The sequence below is a fragment of the Macaca nemestrina genome, chromosome 5 (assembly GCF_043159975.1).
Source record: "Macaca nemestrina isolate mMacNem1 chromosome 5, mMacNem.hap1, whole genome shotgun sequence".
NCBI classification, from domain to species: domain Eukaryota; kingdom Metazoa; phylum Chordata; class Mammalia; order Primates; family Cercopithecidae; genus Macaca; species Macaca nemestrina.
This window is the reverse complement of record NC_092129.1, coordinates 147,286,204-147,307,155: the sequence shown is the minus strand read 5'-3', so window position 1 is coordinate 147,307,155 and position 20,952 is coordinate 147,286,204. Positions and strand designations below refer to the sequence as shown.

General features: G+C 52.3%; 1 protein-coding gene across 1 annotated transcript; it reads right to left on the bottom strand.

Annotated features, from left to right (window-relative positions):
* Positions 1-396: 396 nt before the first annotated feature.
* Positions 397-14,837, bottom strand: LOC105474503 (TUB like protein 1). Its single transcript, XM_011729219.3, has 15 exons — positions 14,791-14,837; positions 14,624-14,675; positions 14,180-14,270; positions 13,652-13,810; positions 12,859-13,008; positions 11,820-11,921; positions 11,627-11,743; positions 11,206-11,309; positions 7,711-7,716; positions 7,440-7,610; positions 7,179-7,291; positions 5,475-5,586; positions 5,297-5,395; positions 2,081-2,252; positions 397-553 (listed from the first exon to the last, which is right to left on the bottom strand). The coding sequence occupies exons 1-15, from the start codon at positions 14,835-14,837 to the stop codon at positions 420-422; spliced, it is 1,629 nt and encodes a 542-aa protein (XP_011727521.2). The 3' UTR covers positions 397-419.
* Between the last annotated feature and the right edge of the window lie 6,115 nt (positions 14,838-20,952).

Below are 20,952 nucleotides of genomic sequence, written 5' to 3'. Positions count from 1 at the left end.
TGCCTGGCCCTCGTCCCCCATCACCTACCCCCTCCTCCTAGCACGCCCCAGCTCCTCGGAGCCCTAGCGCGGTCCCGGGGAGAGGGGAGGTTAAAACAACACTGACTACTGCTCCCGGACAGGAAGTGACTGGGGCTTGGGGAGGAGGGGGGCACAGCGGCGCAGGCGAGCTCCGAGACCAGATGTGCGGCTCCAACTCCAGATGTTCTTCATCTCCGTCCTACCCGCTGTCCAGGCTCCTCCTGCGTCGGCCTGTGCCAGGCTGGGGAGCGGACAGAGGTCACCGAGAGCCAGTGAGGGGTCAGCCCGGACACAGGAGCAGTTTTTCGCGGGGGCTTTGCTGGAGAGACCCTGCAAGCCTCCACTGAATCCTTCCCCCGACGCTGACGGGCTCTGAGGGCGCTGAGGGGCTGCTGGGGTCATTCGCAGGCCAGCTTCCCGTCGAAACTGGAGAGGGCGATGGCGAAGGCCTGCAGGGCGCACAGCGGGTACCGGTAGTCTAGGGTGAAGGCGTCCTCCGCCACGCGGCCGAACTGCAGCACGATATAGTCGGCTATGGACACAAGACGGGGTGGGGGTGGCCCGAGACCTCCTTGGACTGCCATCGTGGCAGACAGTGCCCTCAACCTTGGGGGCAGTCTCTCCCTTGCCTTGGGGATCCAACCCTCAGCCACCATCTCAGTTACTCAACACCCATCCCCTCTTCCTATTTCACTCCACACCAGCACCACATGGCTTTGCAGTCACACTGTAATCTCCTGGGGGCAGGGACCCTGCCTTGTCTGCTGCTGCCACAGGCCATGCCTAGAGCTCGCACCTGATTAACTATGGGACCCTGTCAAATTTATCCAAGCCCAGAATTCTTCCTTCCCAACTTCTCTGTTGTTTCTGGCCACATTCTTTCCTCCTATCCCCAGCCACGAAGTCCCACCTTAGACTCCAGCTCCACCCCTTGACTAGCCGCTGGTCCCCTTCCTCAGCCTCACTGGGCACTTCTCTCTCTGATCCAGGTTCCCAGCCCAACCTCAGCACCTCCCACAGCATAGAGACAGAAAGTTGCTAAAAATACCCCCAAACTCAGGTGGACCAGGCTCCACTAGAAACATGATCTGGAGAGCAGTCCCACGGCCACAGGACAGGTGGCACTGGGGGCACATCTCTAGGATGGAGTTGGGGCTCACTCAATGTTGGTCCAACCCTGTGAACCCAGAGGCCTATGGGAGATACCCTGCCATCCCCAAACTTCCTCACCCTAGTGGGAAGGAAGCCTTTCCAACCAAGGCTTGTAAGAGGGACACCTTGTTTCCCTGACCCTTCCAGGGTAGTCCTTTGACCTCTCACTTGAGAGAAGACACAGAGTAGGCACTCAAAAATGCTTAATATTCCCTGCCCCTAAAAGGCAACTATCTTGAAGAGGTTAAGAGCATGGCCACTGGAGATCCTGACTGTCAGCTCTACCTCCTACTAGTGATGTGACCATGGGCAAGTTGCTTAACCTCTCTGTGCCTCAGTTTCCTGCCAAATAGAGATAATAATGGCACTCCTCACAGGGATGTTGAAGGGATTTGATGATTCAGTATCTGTAAAATCCCGAGAACAGTGTCTAGCACATAATAAGCACCGTGTAAGTTTTGTGAAATAAATTTTGAGGGCCAGTGTCACTTCCTGGAGAAGTTGCTGAGAGACTTTGGGCAAAGGGCTGCCCTCTCTGAGCCTCAGCACCCTCTTTGACCAAAGAGGAGTCGGGCTGTCAGTGGTTTTCAGACTCTAGGAGCTCAACCCTCCCTTCAACACAATCTTATGCAGAATGTCCCAGTATCTAACCTACTGCTCTGGCCAATGCTGGAATGGGAACCTGGAATCAGGAGCCCCAAGACACCCGCTTAGAATATCGAGGCTCTTGAGAGCAGTGCCTATGGAGTGTCAGTGCCTATGGAGGAGAGAGTGACCTTGTTGGATGTCTCAGCTCTCGGGATAACAGTTGGTGTGTGTGTATGGGAGGGGGTGAGGGGAGCTTGAATAAGAGTCGGCGTCCTGGGGGTGGTGGAGAAGAGCCAGACCTGGGCCCTCAGGTACTCACGATCATCAGCGTGGACAATCTGGAAGTTCTTGACTGAGGCCTGGGTGACCCGGCCTTGGAAGTTGAGGGTGTAGGAGCCGCTGTCATCGTTCCAGACAGGTGGCTTGTTGTGCAGTTCTATGAGGCTCTCCAGTGTCTTGTTCTGCCAGCGCACCAGCAGGCCGTCACTAGCCTGGGGTGCCCCGGGGGGGTAGAGAGGGAGAGGACAGTTAGAGGTGACTGAGATGGCTCAGGACTGACCAGAGAAGGGGCCTGGGCCTGTGTGTGCAGGGGTGTGGCCTGGACATCTTCATCCATTAGGACATCTGAGAACAGGTTTGGCATCTGTGGCATCCTTGTGGACAGGGTTCACATCTGTGAGAATGGGGCTTTGTCTCTAGGATGTCAAAGCGGAGGGCTGGAAAATGGCAAGGAGTATCTGGCACATAGGCGCTCCATGCCATTGATACCCAAGCGGTCTTAGGAGACAGACACACGCTGGTACCTAATGACAGGATGAGCCAATCTCGGACCTACAAAGGGCACACAGTTGAGCTGGGGAGATGGATAGGTAAATTGCAGTTAAGAGAAAGTGTACTTGGAGGAGAGTTTCTGAAAGGAAGGAGCAGGGTCTGTATGATGTGCCCTTAAGATCTTTCTTTCCTGAGTTTCCTTGTCGCCTGCTCACGTTCATGGATTAGAGTGAGTCCACTCAAGATCACCTCCTCCAAGAAGCCTTCCTGACCCCCCATCTGATTTACATGTCTCAGCTGTCAACTGAGACCATGACACCTTGCTCTTACCATTCCTCCCACTGCACTGTAATTGGCAGAAGAGAGACCCAAAACAGCACTAGGCATTTCTTATGGGGTCCAAACAAGGGCAGGAGATGCTGCCTCTGGGGGATTTGTGTGTTTATTCCAGGCATGGGAGGGGCAACTGTGGGGCCCACAGGCTGAGTGAACCCTCAAGACTGAGCCTCCCATGGCTGGTGCCCTGCAGATCAGCCTGGGCTGTGACTTTCCAGCAGGGAAGGATGTGTGATCAGCTGACAGGGGTATTATCTTTCATTGTAAATGAGTAAAATGACATCAGTCTCCTGTGAGGATGGGGCATGCGAGTCACCCAGAGCCTCTGAAATCCTGGACTCACTGGACCTGCAGTGCTAAAGAGCAGAGCACAGGACTGACACGTCTCTCCAGAACATCTCTGCATCTTAAACTACGCCTCATACATACACACGCAAAACAACCTTTGCTTTTTAAAATACAAGTCATGCCAAGCACGGTGGCTCACGCATATAATCCCAACACTTTTGAGACAAGAGGATCACTTGAGGAGTTTGAGACCAGCCTGGGCAACAAAGTGAGACCCCAGCTCTACAAAAAACTAGCCAGATATGGTGGCATGTGCCTAAGGTCTCAGCTACATGAGAGGCTGAGGCAGGAAGCAGCACTGTTTGAAGCCAGGATGTCAAGGCTGCAGTGAGCAGTGATCATACCACTGTATTCCAGCCTGGGCTGGAGTGAGACCCAGAGTGAGACCCGTTCTCAAAAAAAAAAAAGGCCGGGCACAGTGGCTCAGGCCTGTAATCCTAGCACTTTGGGAGGCTGAGGCAGGTGGGTCACTTGAGGTCAGGAGTTCAAGACCAGCCTGGCCATCATGGCGAAACCCCATCTCTACTGAAAATACAAAAATTAGCTAGGTGAGGTGGTGGGCACATGTAATCCCAGCTACTCAGGAGGCTGAGGCAGGAGAATCTCTTGAACCTGGGAGGTAGAGGTTGCAGTTAGCTGCGATCACGCCATTGCACTCCAGCCTGGGTGACAGAGCGAGACTCCATCTCAAAAAAAACAAGTCATGTCACTCCTTTGCTCAAAACCCTGCTGTGGCTTCCCGTTTCTCTCAGAGCAAAAACCAGTTTTACAGGCCCTGTCTACCCCTTACCCTCACCTTTCTGACCTCCTCTCCCTCCAGCCACACTGGTTACCTGGTGGTCCCTCCAGCCCACCAGGCTCCCTCCTGCCACAGGACCCTTGCACTGGCTCTTCCCTCTGCCCAGGTGCTCTTCCCCCAGATATCCATAGGCTCACTCCCTCACCTTCTTATTGAGGTCTGCTCTCACAACTATATTTAATACTGAGACTTACACACTTGTCATCTCCCTTCCCCTGTTTGACTTTTTTCTTTTAAAATTTTTTATTTTTTTATTATTTATTTATTTACTTATTTTGAGATGGAGTCTAGCTCTGTTGCCCAGGCTGGAGTGCAGTGGCGTGATCTTGGCTCACTGCAACCTCTGCCTGTGGGGTTCAAGCGATTCTCCTGCCTCAGCCTCTTGAGTAGCTAGGATTACAGGCGCCTGTCACTACACCCAGTTAATTTTTGTATTTTTAGTAGAGACGGGATTTTACCATGTTGGCCAGGCTGGTCTCAAACTCCTGACCTTGTGATCTGCCGGGCTTGGCCTCCCAAAATGGTGACCCCCGTGCCCAGCAACGTTTTTTAAATTTTTGAGACGGAGTCTCGCTCTGTCGCCAAGGCTGGAGTGCAATGGCGCGGTCTTGGCTCACTGCAACCTGTGCCTCCCGGGTTCAAGCAATACTCCCTGCGTCAGCCTCCTGAGTAAACAGGTGAGATTACAGGTGCCCACCACTACACCCGGCTAATTTTTGTATATTTAGTAGAGATAGGGTTTAGCCATGTTGGCCAGGCTGGTCTCAAACTCCTGACTTCAGGTGATCCGCCCGCCTTGGCCTCCCAAAGTGCTGGGGTTACAGGTGTGAGCCACAGCACCTGGTCTGACGTTTTTCCCCATAGCACTTACCACCTTCCAGTATGCTCCATAATTTACTTATTTATCACAATTATTGTCTACTGTCACTCTCCTCCCAATATAATGCCAGCTTCGGGGGGGTGGGGCAGATCTTTGTTTTGTCCACTGATGTCTTCCAGGTGCCTAGGATAATACTTAGCACTCAATATGTGTGGTCAATGAAGATATGAATGGATGTAATATATGAATTTGAAGTAAACTCCGCAAACAACCAAAAAGCCTATTGTGGTTTTTCAGTGAATTCGATTACAAAAAGCCCAAATCCATTCCATAGGTGATCAGAATGAGTTTGTGTTGGAGGGTGATGAACGTGCCCAGGGAGTTGGCTATTTCCTAAGCTGGGCCCCGACTCCCCTGTTTCTCAAATAGGGAGCCAGGGGCCATGGAGGTGCGGGGCTCACATTTCGGGGCCGGATGGGGACCCTCTCGTTCTCCGCACTCATGCCAGGAATGATGACGGTCATGCGCCGGGGGCCACGGAAGCCCAGCACGTTGGTTTCCTGGGAAGGAAACAGATGCCTGTGAGGCCAGCCCCTGTAAGGGGAGCAGCCTGGCATGGGGGACAGGTGGAGTCCTCACATAGATCACAGCTGCCAGCTCCTGCCGAAGGCTTGCCACATTAGTGCTGTACCCACGCTGTGGGTTCTGCCCGTTGTCAAAGACCGTGAAGCGATTCCCCAGGAGGTTGGACCTGCAAGCAGGGTAGAGCTTGGGGCAGGGCTGAGGGGACCTACATCCCTGCCCCAGGCCCCTTCCACACAGCCAAGCAGTTTAGAGAGCTTCCTACAAGGGTGGGGGTTTCTTAGAACTGAGCAATTCATGTTCCCTGCCCCAGGTTTCCCCCTATGCAGAGGTCTTTTTAAATGCTGGCCCAACCCAGGGCATGGTGGCTCAAGCTTATAATCGCAGCACTTTAGGAGTCAGAGGAGGGAGGATCGCTTGAGTCCAGGAGTTTGGAACCAGCCTGGGCAACGTGGCAGGCAACCCCGTCTCTACAAAAAATACCCGCTCCCCCACCCACCAAATTATCTAGGCACCGTGGCATGTGCCTGTAGTCCCAGCTACTCAAGAGGCTAAGGTGGGAGGATCACTTGGGCCTGGGAGGTCGAGGCTGCAGTGAGCCACGGCCATGATCACATCATTGCACTCCAGCATGGGCGACAGAGTGCACGCCAAAATAAATAAATAAATAAATAAATAAATAAATAAATAAATAAATAAATAAAAGTCTGGATCTACAAGGAGACTAGGCAATGTTAAAATCCCAACCCCATCTCTTACTATTACTAGCTGTGAGATCTTGGGCAAGGTATTTAAACTCTCTGAGCCCCAGCGTCCCAAAATGGACTGAGCAACAGCATTTCCCTCATTTGGACAATAAGAGGATTGAATGGGTTAACATTTGGAAGTGACTTAGAATTATACCTGACACATAATTAGGCCTTATAAAAGTTTTGTTAAATACATACATTTATTTATTCATTTATTTTTGAGACAGGGTCTTGGTCTGTTGCCCAGGCTGAAGTGCAGTGGCATGATTTCAGCTCACTGCAACCTCTACCTCTTGGGTTCAAGAGATTCTCCCACCTCAACCTCCCAGGTAGCTGGGACTCCAGGTGTGTGCCACCATGCCCGGCTAATTTTTGTATTTTTGGTAGTGACGGGGTTTCACCATGTTGGCCAGGCTGGTTTCGGATTTCTGACCTCAAGTGATCCACCTGCCTCGTCCTCCCAAAATGCTGGGAATACAGGCATGAGCCACTGCGCCCAGCCTAAATACATACATTTAAGAAATAAGGCCTGACTCAGGCGTCCCCTTCCTTCAGCGCTCACATTCCTGGTGAGGATGAGATGAGATGTATGGGAAGACAGCACAGGATAGTGCTGAATATATGTTCATTCATTTGATCAGTAAATACTTGTTGAGCTAATATGTGTTCAGTGCTAGGAACTGTGCCCTAAACAAGACAGGCACAGTGCCTGCCCTCGTGGAACTTATGCCCTGCTCCAAGTGAAGCCCTGTGCTGGCAGCAGTGTGGGCATCGCCTGGGTGCTCATTAAAAAGGTAGACTCCCGGGCCCACCCCACACATTGAAACATTTTAATAAGCTCCCCAAATGATCTATGTACATCAAAGTGAGAGGCCCGAGGCTAGGGGATGTTTCCAGGGTGCCCAGTGTGGTGGGTGCCCTGCCAGGCACAGCAGGACAGAGATGACTGGCTATGGCCTTCTTGCTGACCCAAGCACCCCCCACCCCTCCGCCCCAGGAAGCCCAGCCCCACCTCAGCTTCCCGATGAAATTCTCCCCTGCTCGGGACAGATTGGTAGGGTCGCTGGAGATGAGGTAATTGGCTGTCTTGCTCCGTTTTCGTTTCCTGCCAGCCAAGAGGAACACCTGGGGAAAAGGGGAGACAGGTGAGAGGATGGGAAGAGAAGGTGGGAAGGGAGGAGGTGAGCGGCGGGGAGAAAGCAGGCCCGTTTGTCCCCTGGCCCCCATCCCTGACCCCTCCACCCTCTCTCCTCTGCTGCCTCTCCCCACCCACCTTCTTCTCTGAGTCCAGGTGCAGGAAGTACGAGGGATACATGCCTCGATCCATGCCCTTCTTGTCCCGGGTCAGCCGGCAGCGCACCGTGCGGCCCTGGGGGGCAGGCCGGAGCACAAACTCCCGGGGTTCGTCCACCTCCACGGGGGGAGACGGGGCCCTCTCCTCCTTCTGGGTGGGGGCAGAGGGTCTATCAGCCCCAGACCACCAGCTCCCCCGCCCCCAGCAGGTCCCAGTGCTGAGACACGGGCAGCCCGGCAGGACAACTCACCGCTTTCTGTGTGCGGAGAGAACAGAGAGGCTGGCTGGAGCAGGGGCCGCATCCCTGGAGGCTGGGACGCCACTGCCCCTCACGCTACCTGGCAGCCCAGCACGGCCAAGTTAGGAGGCTCTGGGGAGCTCTGTGATTTATTTCTATTCTGCTTAGCTTGTGGTTAGGAGCACACGCTTTGGAGCCAGACTGTCTAGGTTCAAATCCTAGTTTCACCACTAACTGTCTTAGCTGTTAAGTTTCACCACACTGTAACTCAATTTTCTCATCTGAGAAGTAGGTATAGTAGGGGTGGATACCTGGGACAGGCCTTCCCTTTGTATTTAACAAATGCTTGCATAAATTCTATCAGGGTGCCATAGTTCCAAGTACTTTCCAAATATTTACTCATTTCATCCTCTTATCACCCCGCTGCGGTAGTCATCCCCATTGTGTAGCTGAAGAAGCTGAGGCTTAGAGAAGTTAAGTCACTTGCCCAAGTTCACATAACTAGTAAGAGGTGGGGCTGAGGCATGAGTTCTGTCCAGTCTCCTATGAGGTCCAGAGCCTTTAGAAAGACCTTCCCTCCTACTAGCCGGGCGCGGTGGGGGGCGCCTGCAGTCCCAGCTACTCGGGAGGCTGAGGCAGGAGAATGGCGCGAACCCGGGAGGCAGAGCTTGCAGTGAGCTGAGATCCGGCCACTGCACTCCAGCCTGCGCGACAGAGCAAGACTCCGTCTCAAAAAAAAAAAAAAAAAAAAAAAAAAAAAGAAAGACCTTCCCTCCTTTGCACACTGTCTCAGGCAGTGAAGTGGGGCTAACAGAATGGACTGCTATGTTCTAAGTACTATGGAAGTGTTAGCTGCCACTCTTACTGTTAGCATATAGTAAATAATGAATACCATAGTCAAGATGATATTCACTATTGTAAGATGGCACCCAATGATCCTTGTCTCCTGGTATTTGTGACTTTATGTAGTCTCCTCCCACTGCATACCAGGATTGCTCCCTGTGACCAGTAGAATATGGCAGAAGTGATCATGGGCCACTTCCAAGCTTAGGTCATAAAAGATATTGTGGCTTCTACATGGCTCTCTGTCTCTTGGACTTTGGGAGAAGTTGCCTGCCATGTCATAAGAACACTCTGAAGCAAAAAATAGATAAGCATAAGAACACTTATGAAGCATAAGAAGCAAAAAAATAAATAAAATTTTAAAAATAATAAAAAAGGAACACTCAAGCAGCCTCCAGGAGAGGTCCCTGTAGGAAGGAACTGAGATCTCCAGCTAACACCCACCACAGCGAACTATTTTAGAAGTGGATCCTTCATTTCCAGTGAAGCCTTCAGAGTGACCGAAGCACCAGCTGACATTTTGACTGCAACTTCCTCAGAGATCCTGAGCCGGAACTACTCTGCTAAGCCACTCCTAGATTTCTGGCTCTCAGAAATTAAATAAGAAAGTAAATGTTGTTGGCCGGGCGCGGTGGCTCAAGCCTGTAATCCCAGCACTTTGGGAGGCCGAGACGGGCGGATCACGAGGTCAGGAGATCTAGACCATCCTGGCTAACCCGGTGAAACCCCGTCTCTAGTAAAAAATACAAAAAAATAGCCGGGCGAGGTGGCGGGTGCCTGTAGTCCCAGCTACTCGGGAGGCTGAGGCAGGAGAATGGCGTAAACCCCGGGAGGCGGAGCTTGCAGTGAGCCGAGATCCGGCCACTGCACTCCAGTCTCCGCGACAGAGCAAGACTCTGTCTCAAAAAAAAAAAAGAAAGTAAATGTTGTTTTAAGATACTCAGTTTGGGGTGATTTGTTACACAGCAATGCATAGTTAATGCATGAATGAATATGTAAGCTCACTTTGCTCATTGAGAAACTCGTAAGAACAATTTAGTGACATAAAACCCTAGGGTGGCCTGGTGACCCCACAACAGCCCCTTCTGTTCTCACAAACTTGGTGCCCTTTGTCTTCATGTTCTATCCCTCAGAGGAAGGGAGCCAAGAGTCTAAGCCCAACTTTCCCAACAGGGGCAAGCATGGACTGCCAGCCTGGGTGTGTGTATTTGAGGGTTCAATCCTATTTGGGAGCCACGAAGAATCCCTGATGTGCTGTGGTTGGCCGTTTTTTTTTTAATTTATTTTTTATTTTTTTGAGACGGAGCCTCGCTCTTGTCACCCAGGCTGGAATGCAGTGGCGCAATCTCGGCTCACTGAAACCTCTACCTCCTGGGTTCAATCGATTCTCCTGCCTCATCCTCCCAAGTAGCTGGGACTACAGGTGTGCACCACCATGCCCTGATAATTTTTGTATTTTTAGTAGAGATGGGATTTCACAATGTTGGCCAGGCTGGTCTCGAACTCCTGACTTCAAGTGACCCGTCTGCCTCCTCCTCCCAAAGTGCTGGGATTGCAGGCGTGAGCCACCCTCCTGGCCATAGCTGTTTTTGTTGAGCACAGGTTTGCAGTGTGTTTGAGGGAGGCTGATGTGGAGCAGTGAATCCTCAGCTCACGGACAAGTGATCACCTGTTCTCTAGGCTAGGCTGTTCCAGAAGAAACTTGGGAAACAAAAGACTATGTTTGGAACACGATGTGGAGAAAGCCAGAACTTATTCAAACACTTCAGCAGCTGCGAATTTCAAGAGCCTACTGTACTGAAGGCTCTTCTGCAGTTACATTCCCCCCGGGAGACAGTAAACTGGCCTTTCAGTTTGTACATCAGCATCTGGTGATCTTGTTAATGTGAATCAGTCCCCCCAGACCTGACCACTCCTGCACAAACTAATAAACCTACAAAGCTAAAATCCAGGCCCTGTCCTTGTGATGATCTCCCCACTGGGGGAAACCTGTTCCTTGAAGATTTTTGTTACTTTCTCTCAGTTGGACCTCCCTCTCCTGCTTACTCCAGCTTTTGTGTGTTGGTGTCTGAGTCCTGTTTGGGAGCAGGGGCAATATTCAAAATATTTAACAACCTGTTCGCCATGAAGATGCCTACTGGTAAGCCTGGAGGAGAAACCAGGAGGCCCCTGATGGGCAGTGTTAACCCTTTTGTTGCTGGAGTGTTTAGTTGCTGGGAGGTTGGGAGGTCCTGGGTAAGGTGGGTGAAAGTGCCTGGGGAGCTCAGGGCAGTAGGGTGGAAACATTTTAACAACCGGTGCAGCTGACTATCAGTCAGTCCTCATCTGCCTCTCTGCCTGTGTGCTCCTCCTCCCCGGCACAAAAAACATGGGGGGGGCGTGGGGGCATCTCTGGTTGTCTGGTGGTTACGCTCCAGAGGGGAGGCTTCAGAAAGCCCAGATGACTTAAGGCCCTTGCATGGCAAGTCCTAGCTTGGTGACCCCACAGACGCCTCCTCTGTTTGCACAAACCTGGTTTCCTTTGTCTTTATATCCTGTCACAAGAGGGGAAGCCAAGGTTCTAACCTCAAGTGGCTCCAAGCCCCCACCCTCTAGGATCCCAAGTCCAGGCCCTTGCCTCTGCTCCCTGAAGGGACCTCAGCCCCCGCCCCTCTGGGCCCCAACCTTTTTGCCTTTTCCTTTGGCTTTGCCCTTTTGATTGCTGTTCTTTGTCACCGTAGCTGCCTCCTCTTCCTCTTCTTCCTCCTTCCTCCCGCCTTTGGGAGTGCCTGGGCATGGAGGGGGAGACAAGGTTGTGAACTCCTCACCCTGGTTTGCAAAGTGCTTCCAACACCCGTGTCTCACGTGGATGCTCCCCACAACCACAAGAGAGTCGACTCCATGTTATTATTAGAGCTCAGAAAGGCTAAGACACCTGCCTGAGTCCACACAGCTATCAATGCGGGGGTCAAGATGCCCCGCACATTGACTCTAGACCTCGAAAACTCCTTACCTAGCATGGTCCCGTATGATGTAAGGACCCTCCAGCTCCCCGCCCCCAGGACCACCTCAAGATGTCACCACACCAGAAGCCCTTGCCATCCACCTTTCTTCTTCAGGGCTTTCTTGTCAGGACTGCCTTCCCCAACCAGAAACATGGCTGCTGGGCTCTTCCTCGCACTGGCTGGGCTCCCTGAGGGGTCCTTGTCGGCCTCCCCAGACCCTGCATGTGTGGATGTGAAAGTGTCACAACCCCCAGCGCAGCTAGAGTTCCCTGTTCCTCCCTGGGCTGGGCTCACCTTTCTTCTTGGTCTTTCTCATCTTGGTCCCCTCCCCTGCTGGGGCTTCCTTATTCCTAACACGCAGAGCTTTCGGCGGGGGGTTAGGGCTTCCCAGGTCTCCTGGAGATGGAAGATGGGGGTCAGGCAAATAAGGTGTCTACTGGGGCTGAAGGCTGCCTTCCAACTCTCTTGTCCTCCCTATAGTCCCCAGGGAGGCTGAAAGCTTGACAGGGGCCCACAGCCTGCTGTCTTTTTCTTTTCTTTCTTTCTTTTTTTGAGACAGTCTCGCTGTTGCCCAGGCTGGAATGCAGTGGCAGGATCTCAGCTCACTGCAACCTCCACCTCCCGGGTTCAAGTGATTCTTGTGCCTCAGCCGCCCAAGTAGCTGGGACTACAGGTGCATGCCACCACGCCCGGCTAATTTTTGTGACTTCTGCTCATCTTGGTTTTTCTTTCCCTGAGGCCAAAAAAGCTCTGGGCAAAGACCAGGAGCTTAACTAGCAGTTCCCGAATGAATGAACACCAGGCCTTCTAACCAAGCCTCTGAATCCTGCCTTTTGTCCCGTGTCCTCCAGGAAACCTTCTCTGGTCACCGCTACAGAATGTGCTCTCCCTGCCTCAGAGGCCCAAGGTCCTAGCTCTAGGCCAGGCTGCTGGTCCCTATCAGGTAAGGTGCCCAGGGCCAGGACACTGTCACAGCATCGATTCACTGATTTCTTTTTACTGTAATCACTTTGATACTTTTATAAAAATCATAACAATTTCCATTGAGTTAAAACAAAAACTAAACAAAAATCACAAAGAAAACTAGAATCCTCTGTCCTCCTCTGGCTCACAGAGCTCAAGGGGCAGGGGCAGTGGGGCCAGGGGTAGGGGCATATATTGGTCTGTGTCCTTAAGGACCATGTGGGAGAGAAACCATCAGAGGAAAAACCCTCCAGTCACAGTACTGGATTCCTTTTGAGGCCTCGATCGCTGTGTCTCAGTGAGACACCAAGCCCCCCAAGGACAGAGCTCTTCTGCATCCCCGTGAGCTCTCAGCACCCTCAGCACCCACCCCTTGGGCCCTGGGCCTTGGCCCTCCTCTCCTTCAGGTCTGCGGAGCTCTTCTCTTTCAGAGGCTTCTTGGGAGGCAGAAGGATTTTCTCTTTCTTTTCCTCTGCCTCCTCTTCCTCGTCATCCTCATCCTCCTCTTCCTCCTCCTCCTCTGTAGGTAGAAACTCTTCATAATGGGAGTTTGAGCGGGGCCCTCCTTATCTGGGGAGCCCAGTCCCTCCAGACTGCTAGGAAGTGGTGCATGGGCACCAGGAGGGGAGCCTGCCCTTCTGAAACAAGAACCGGAGACGTGGCACCTTCCCAGAAGAATGAGGGTGACTGGCAGCCTTCAGGGTCTGCAAGTCAGGGGAGTGGCTGGGGTTGGAGGACTCCTGTCCTGGGGAAATGCCCTCCCTCTCTCTCCCTGAGACCCTCCTCTCCTTACACACTCCCCTTGCCTCTTGTTTCCCCTTCTCCCTGCATCCACTCTGCTTCTCCCTGACCTTGTCTGTTTCTGACCTTGAGTCAGACCCATCTGGGCTACTTCTGGCTCCTAACTGTTGTTTAAGGCAAAACCCTTAAGGGCTCTATGACTCAGTTTCTCCAGCTGTACAGTGGTGGTGGAGGGGAACAAAGGAATGACCCTCTCGTAGTTGGTGTTTTAGCACAATACCTGGCTCAAAGACAAAGCCAGACAAGAGGGGGCTGTTTGATTACAATTGTTTTCTGCCTCTCTGGGTCCTTCCCGTCCAGCCAGCCCCTTCTCTCCTTAGCTCCACCGACCCCTCACCCGCGTCCCTGGGGCCCTCTCTCACCGTCCTCCGCGTCTGGGGCACGGGCTACGAGAAAGGTTTCCCGGGGGTCGCGCTTCTTGGCCTCGGGGTCCCTGAGGAACCTGGCGTAGACCGTCTGCGGCGCCCGGGCCTGGGCTGGGTCTGGGGAAGGCTCCTCCCGCGGCCTCCCCTTCCGCCCAGCTGAGATGAGGGGTTCAGACGGGGTCCCATCCAGGGCTCCGTGAGGCAGAGCCTCTACCCCCTACCCCCAAGCCTGGGCGCTTCCCCTCAGGCTCCTCACCCTAGGGGTCTCCCCTGGGCTGTTTCCATTTTCAACACTTCTCCCAGGCTTCCATTCGGCCTCCCACCCCCTTCTATTCTACCTCCACCCCCACCCCCTTCTACCCCACTCCTACCCCCTTCTATCCCAACCCCAAACCCAATACCCCCTCATCACTCCCCGCCCCCTCCCCCTGTTCCAGGGCTCGGCAACACCCGCGCCGGCCCTCAGGCCCCTCCCTTCCGCAGCCCACACCCTGGGGGTCCACCAGGGCTCTGCACCCCGCCCACCTCCGGGCTTCCGGGGCTTGGATCCCGTGGGGCAGGGGGATTCGGGAGCCTCCGTCCTCTTCTTCCTTAGCCTCTGTGCCGGGGCGGGTCGCTGCGGAACGGGGGTCAAGAGGAGGGCGAGGAAGGAAAGGGGGGCGCTGAGGCCTGCCCATCCCCCTCTAATCCCTTGAGCCGCCAGAAATAACTGCAGATTATCCGGGGGAACTGCAGCCCCCTTCTTGGAGTGAGGAAGGATGACCCCTTCCATGCATCGTGGCCATATCCAATGCTCCAAAGTCCCCAATTCCTCTCCTGGAAATCCCAAGCCCCCAAACAGCCCTTTCTCCCCACAAATCCCCAGACCCTGCTGAGGGGGACCTGTCCCACCCCTAGACCCCCTACCCTGCGTGGGTTTACGCACAGTGGGGACATCTTTCTGCTTCCTTTCCGAGTGGGGTGGCATACCTGCTTGGGGCGCCGCGGGGCCTCCGGGCTCAGGCTTTCTTCTTCATGCCCACTGAGGGTAGCAAAGGGATCAGCCTGTCTCCCTTCCCCTTCCCTCCCCATCCCACCCAGCCCCTCCATCTAGGCCACCCAGGGTTCAGGTACCACGAAATGGGAGCCTTCCAGACCTGTCAGAGGCCCACACCTCTCGGAGGGTTTCATCCTGCAGAGGCATGGTGCCTTGCCTATCGCACCCCTTTCTCTGCAGGTCTAGGAGCCTCCCTCCCGACTCCTGCTAATCCCGGCTCAACTTCACCCCCCTCCCCCTGCTCAAGGAGTGGAGGCCTGGCCGCGCTGTGGGAGGTGCTACAGCCCACGACCCTCCCCTGCTAGGCCCAGGCCACTGGGGGAAGAATCTCAAATCCAGTTCTTCTCAGATGCCCAGCAGCCTGCAGGATGGCCACCAACTCCACCTGCCCCCAGAAGCCCCCAGAAGCTTGGGGTGAGAGGGGCCAATTAGTCATTTGTCAATGGGTTGTGGGAAGAAAACATTAGAGTGGATCTTGTATTTATCTTTATTTTTCACAAAAAATAAGAACTAGGGCCAGGTGCGGTGGCTTGCACCTGTAATCTCTGCACTCTGGGAGGCTGAGGCAGGTGGATCATTTGAGGTCAGGAGTTCGAGGCCACCCTGGCCAGCACGGTGAAACCCTGTTTCTACTAAAAATTCAAAAAGTAGCTGGGCATCGTGGTGGGCACCTGTAGTCCCAGCTACTGGGGAGGTTGAGGCAGGAGAATTGCTTGAACCTGGGAGGCAAATGTTGCAGTGAGCTGAGATATTGCCATTGCACTCCAGCCTAGCTAACAAGAGCAAGACTCCATCTCAAAAAAAAAAAAGAATATGTCTGTATTGGAGGTACACTCTTAACTCTTTCTTTTTTCACTGATAGGGGACAGGCTTTTGTGGTTTTGGTTTGGTTTGGTTTGGTTTTAGACAGAATTTTGCTTTTGTCACCCAGGCTGGAGTGCAGTGGCACAATTCTGGCTAATTAGGGTAAATCCATATCAAATGGACCTTTCTAAAATACTACTTCTTGGCCTGGTGCAGTGTCTCACGCCTGTAACCCCAGCACTTTGGGAGGCCGGGGTGGGCAGATCATGAGGTCAAGAGATCTAGACCATCCTGGCCAACATGGCGAAACCCCATCTCTACTAAAAATACAAAAAATTAGCTGGGCGTTGTGGCGTGTGCCTCTAGTCCCAGCTACTCCGGAGGCTGAGGCAGGAGAATCGCTTGAAACCGGAAGGCGGAGGTTGCAATGAGCCGAGATCGCCTCACTGCACTCCAGCCGGGGCAACAAGAGCGAAATTCTATCTCAAAAATAAAATAAAATAAAACAAAATAAAATAAAATAAAATAATACTACTTCTTCGGTTGCCACCTTTGTTCAAAAACATTCATTGTCTCCCTACTGCCTAAGGATTAAGTTTAAATGTGTTGGGTTGACATTCAAGGCTCTCCCTGATCTGGCCTCAGTCTGTCTTTCTAACCACAGGGTTATCCCAAGCCATACTCTTCACACAGCCACGTAGGTTTCCTTACTGCCTTTACACTTCTGTCCTCCAAGGCTTTGCTCAGGCTGTTCCCTCCTGGAATGCCCTCCCTATTCCATGAACCCTATCCAACTCTAAACAGCCCTCGAGTCGCCACTTCAGTCCTCACTTGGCTCTGACCATATGATAATAATAGCGTTTATTGTCCACCTACTGTGGCTTGCTCCCATTCTCACTCCACCCTCACAATAATATTTATGAGACAGACATCAACACCCTGATACTAGGGCAAGGAGCAGTGGCTTATGCCTGTAATCCCAGCACTTTGGGAGGATCACTTGAGCCCAGGAGTTCAAGACCAGGCTGAGCAACATAGTGAGACCATGTCTCTACAGAAAATTTAAAAATTAGCTGAGCTATGTGGTACATGCCTGAGGTCTCAGCTACTTGGGAGGCTGAGGCAGGAGGATGACTTGAGCCCAGGAAGCAGAGGCTGCAGTGAGCCAAGATAGCGCCACAGCACTCCAGTCTGGGCAATGGAATGAGACCCTGTCTCAAAAACAAAACCAAACAACCAAACGAACAAACAAAAACACCCTGATATTAAAGGTGAGGAAACTAACAGCTGAGTGTCAGTCAACAAATATTTCCTGAGCACCTATTGTGTGCCAAGCGCTATGCTAAGTAACGGTCATACAGAGATGAACAAAATGATGTGGTCCCTGCCCTCGTGAAGCTTACATGCTTGTGAGAGAGACAGATAGTAGAGACATAAATACGCAAATTAGTGATAATGATCTCATCATTATTAGTTGTGAGAAATGCCAAGAAGGAAAAGAACTGGGCTCCACAACAACAGTAGGTAGGATCCAGTCTGGACTTAGAGCACAGACAAGGCTGCCTGAGGAAGGAAGGTTTTGTTTTGTTCTGTTTTGTTAGATGGAGTCTTGTTCTGTCACTCAGGCTGGAGTGCAATGATCTCAGCTCACTGCAACCTCCACCTCCCAGGGTCAAGCGATTCTCCTTCCTCAGCCTCCTGAGTAGCTGGGATTACAGGTGCCTGGCTAAGTTTTGTATTTTTAGTGGACAAGGAGTTTCACCATGTTGGCCAGGCTGGTCTCGAACTCCTGACTTCAAGTGGTCCACCTGCCTCAGCCTCACAAAGTGCTGAGCCTCACAAAATGCCTCACACAGGCATGAGCTACCATGCCCAGTCCTGAAGAAGGTTTTTTTTTTTTTTTGACATGGAGTCTCACTCTTGTCACCCAGGCTTGGAGCGCAGTGGTGCAATCTGAGCTCACTGCAACCTCCGCCTCTCAGGTTCAAGCAATTCTACTGCCTCAGCCTCCTGAGTAGCTGGGACTGCAGGCACTCACCATCACGCCTGGCTAATTTTTTTTTCTTTTTTTTTTGTAGTTTTGGCAGGGATGGGGTTTCACCATGTTGGCCAGGGTGGTCTCGAACTTCTGACCTCTAGTGATCCGCCCACCTCAGCCTCCCAAAGTGCTGGGATTACAGGTGTGAGCCACCACGCCCGGCCAAGGAAGGAATTTTTAAACTGAAATCTGAAGGATTTTTTTTTTTTTTCTTTTTTTTTGAGACGAAGTTTTGCTCTTGTCGCCCAGGCTGGAGTGCAATGGCGTGATCTCGGCTCACTGCAACCTCTGCCTCCCGGGTTCAAGCGATTCTCTCCTGCCTCAGCCTCCCAAATAGCTAGGATTACAAGCGTGTGCCACCATGCCTGGCTAATTTTTGTATTTTTAGTAGAGATGGGGTTTTACCATGTTGGCCAGGCTGGTCTCAAACTCCTGACCTCAGGTGATCTGCCCGCCTCGGCCTCCCAAAGTGCTGGGATTACAGGTGTGAGCCACTGTGCCCGGCCTGAAGGATCTTGAAGGCTAGAAAAGAGAATGTTCTAGGCACAAGGCACAGCATGTGCAAACTGTTACCAGGCAGCAAAGAACTTGGCACACTGGAGCAGGACTGCCCCCTGGACCGGGACAAGAGTGGCCCTGATTGTAACCTGCACTTCAGAGGGCTCCTGAGACTTGCAAATGCCAAACGGATACATTGCTAAGAACTGTTTCACAGTTGGGCACGGGGGCTCACGCCTATAATCCCAGCACTTTGGGAGGCTGAGGTGGGCAGATAACTTGAGGTCAGGAGTTGAAGAGCAGCCTGGCCAACATGGTGAAACCCCGTCTCTACTAAAAATACAAAAATTAGCCAGGTGTGGTGGTGGGCGCCTGTAATCCCAGCTACGCAGGAGGCTGAGACAGGAGAATCCTTGAACCCGGGAGGTGGAGGTTGCAGTGAGCCAAGATTGCGCCATTGCACTCCACCCTGGGCAGCAAGAGTGAAACTTCGTCTCAAAAAAAAAAAAAAAAAAAAAAAAAAAAAGAGCTAAGGACTGTCTCACGAGGGGTCTGGGGCTCAGTGCTGACCTGGCAGGACTATAAGAACATCCACCCTCTGGCCGGGCGCGATGGCTCACGCCTGTAATCCCAGCACTTTGGGAGGCCAAGGCAGGTGGATCACAAGGTCAGGAGATCAAGACCATCCTGGCTAACACGGGGAAACCCCGTCTCTACTAAAAATACAAATTAACTGGGTGTGGTGGCGGGCGCCTGTAGTCCCAGCTACTCAGGAGGCTGAGGTAGGAGAATGGCGTGAACCCTGGAGGCGGAGCTTGCAGTGAGCCGAGATCGCGCCACTGCACTCCAGCCTGGGTTACAGAGCGAGACTCCGTCTCAAAAAAAAAAAAAGAACATCCACCCTCTGGCACAGCTCAGGCCCCAGGGAAGCTTCTCCAGTTTCTCACCTTCTGTCCTCAAAACCACAGGTAAAGCTGGGTGTGGTGGCGCATGCTGGTGCAGCTACTCAGGAGACTGAGGTGGGAGGATTGTTTGAGCCCAAGAGGTCGAGGCTGCAGTGAGCTGTGATTACACCACTGCACTCCAGCCTGGGTGACAGAGCGCCACATTCTCTCTGAAAGAAAAAAAAAAAATAGAAAGAAAACACAGGTACCTGCACCCAAATCTGGGAGAGGTATGCGGGTTGAGCTGCAGTGACGTCAGAGATGGAAACTACTTTGGAGTAAGGGGAGGATTTGAGCTGCAGAAGCTCTTAGGTGAAAGAAAAAATAATTTCTCAGACCTTTCTTCTCAGGTTGCATGGGTCTGATGGATATTTGCATAACAAGTGTCCGTTTTCTTGCTTCTTTCCATGTTCTGGAGGTTTTCATGTATTCATGTGCTATTCCTAACAGTTGCACATGGCAGCTGAGAAGCATCTGACAATACTCAACCACTGTTAAATTTGTATATATGTAACTCTCAACATATGTGACACATGATAGCACTTTTTTTTTTTTTTTTTAGACAGGGTCTTGCTCTGTCACCCAGGCTGGAGTGCAGTGGCCTGATCACAGCTTACTGTAGCCTTGACTTCCCGGACTCCAGCTATCCTTCCCCCCTTCAGCCTCCCAAGTAGCTGGGAATACAGGCGTGTGCCACCATGCCCAGCTTATTTTTGTATTTCTTTTTTTAAAGATGGGGTTTTTCCATATTGCCCAGGTTAGTCTTGAACTCATGGACTCAGGGGATTTCCTGCTTCAGTCTCCCAAAGTGCTGGGATTACAAGTGTGAGCCACCTTGCCTGGCCTGATAGCAATTCTTTATATTGACAACTAGAGGGACGCTGGAAGCTAATTTGCAAACAGGTTTTTCTTTCTTTCTTTTTTTTTTTTTTTTTTTTTTTGAGACGGAGTCTCGTTCTTGTTGCCCAGGCTGGAGTGCAATGGCACAACCTGGGCTCACTGCAACGTCTGCCTCCTGGGTTCAAGGGATTCTCCTGCCTCAGCCTCCCAAGTAGCTGGGATTACAGGCGCCCGCCACCACTCCTGGCTAATTTTTTGTATTTTTTTTTTTTTTTTGGAGACGGAGTCTCGCTCTGTCGCCCAGGCTGGAGTGCAATGGCCGGATCTCAGCTCACTGCAAGCTCCGCCTCCCGGGTTTACGCCATTCTCCTGCCTCAGCCTCCCGAGTAACTGGGACTACAGGCGCCCGCCACCTCGCCCGGCTAGTTTTTTTGTATTTTTTAGTAGAGACGGGGTTTCACCGTGTTAGCCAGGATGGTCTTGATCTCCCGACCTCGTGATCCGCCCGTCTCGGCCTCCCAAAGTGCTGGGATTACAGGCTTGAGCCACCGCGCCCGGCCTAAAAATTTTAATTTAAAAATGTCTTACTTTAGTCACTTTTGAGGAGAATGTATTCAAGTTTTTCATACTTTGAATGCAGTTCCATCTGTTTTCAGCCCTCAAGAACAAGTACAGGTTGGGATCATGATAGAAACAGGAAGAGCCAAAGTGGAGTTTGGAAAAGAATAGAAAGAGGCCGGGCACAGTGGCTCATGCCTGTAATCTCAGCATGTTGGGAGGCCAAGGTGGGTGGATCACCTGAGGTCAGGAGTTCGAGACCAGCCTGACCAATATGGTGAAACCCCGTCTCTATTAAAAATACAAAAAATTAGCCAGGAGTGGTGGCGGGCGCCTGTAATCCCAGCTACTCGGGAGGCTGAGGCAGGAGAATCCCTTGAACCCAGGAGGCAGACGTTGCAGTGAGCCCAGGTTGTGCCATTGCACTCCAGCCTGGGCGACAAGAGCGAAACTTCTCAAAAAAAAAAAAAAAAAAAAAAAAAAAAAGAATAGAAAGAAACTCTGAGGTTTTGGTGCAGCTCCACTGATGAGCCGGTGAGCATGCGGAGGGAACTCAGGGGCAGTATAAGCATCCAGATTT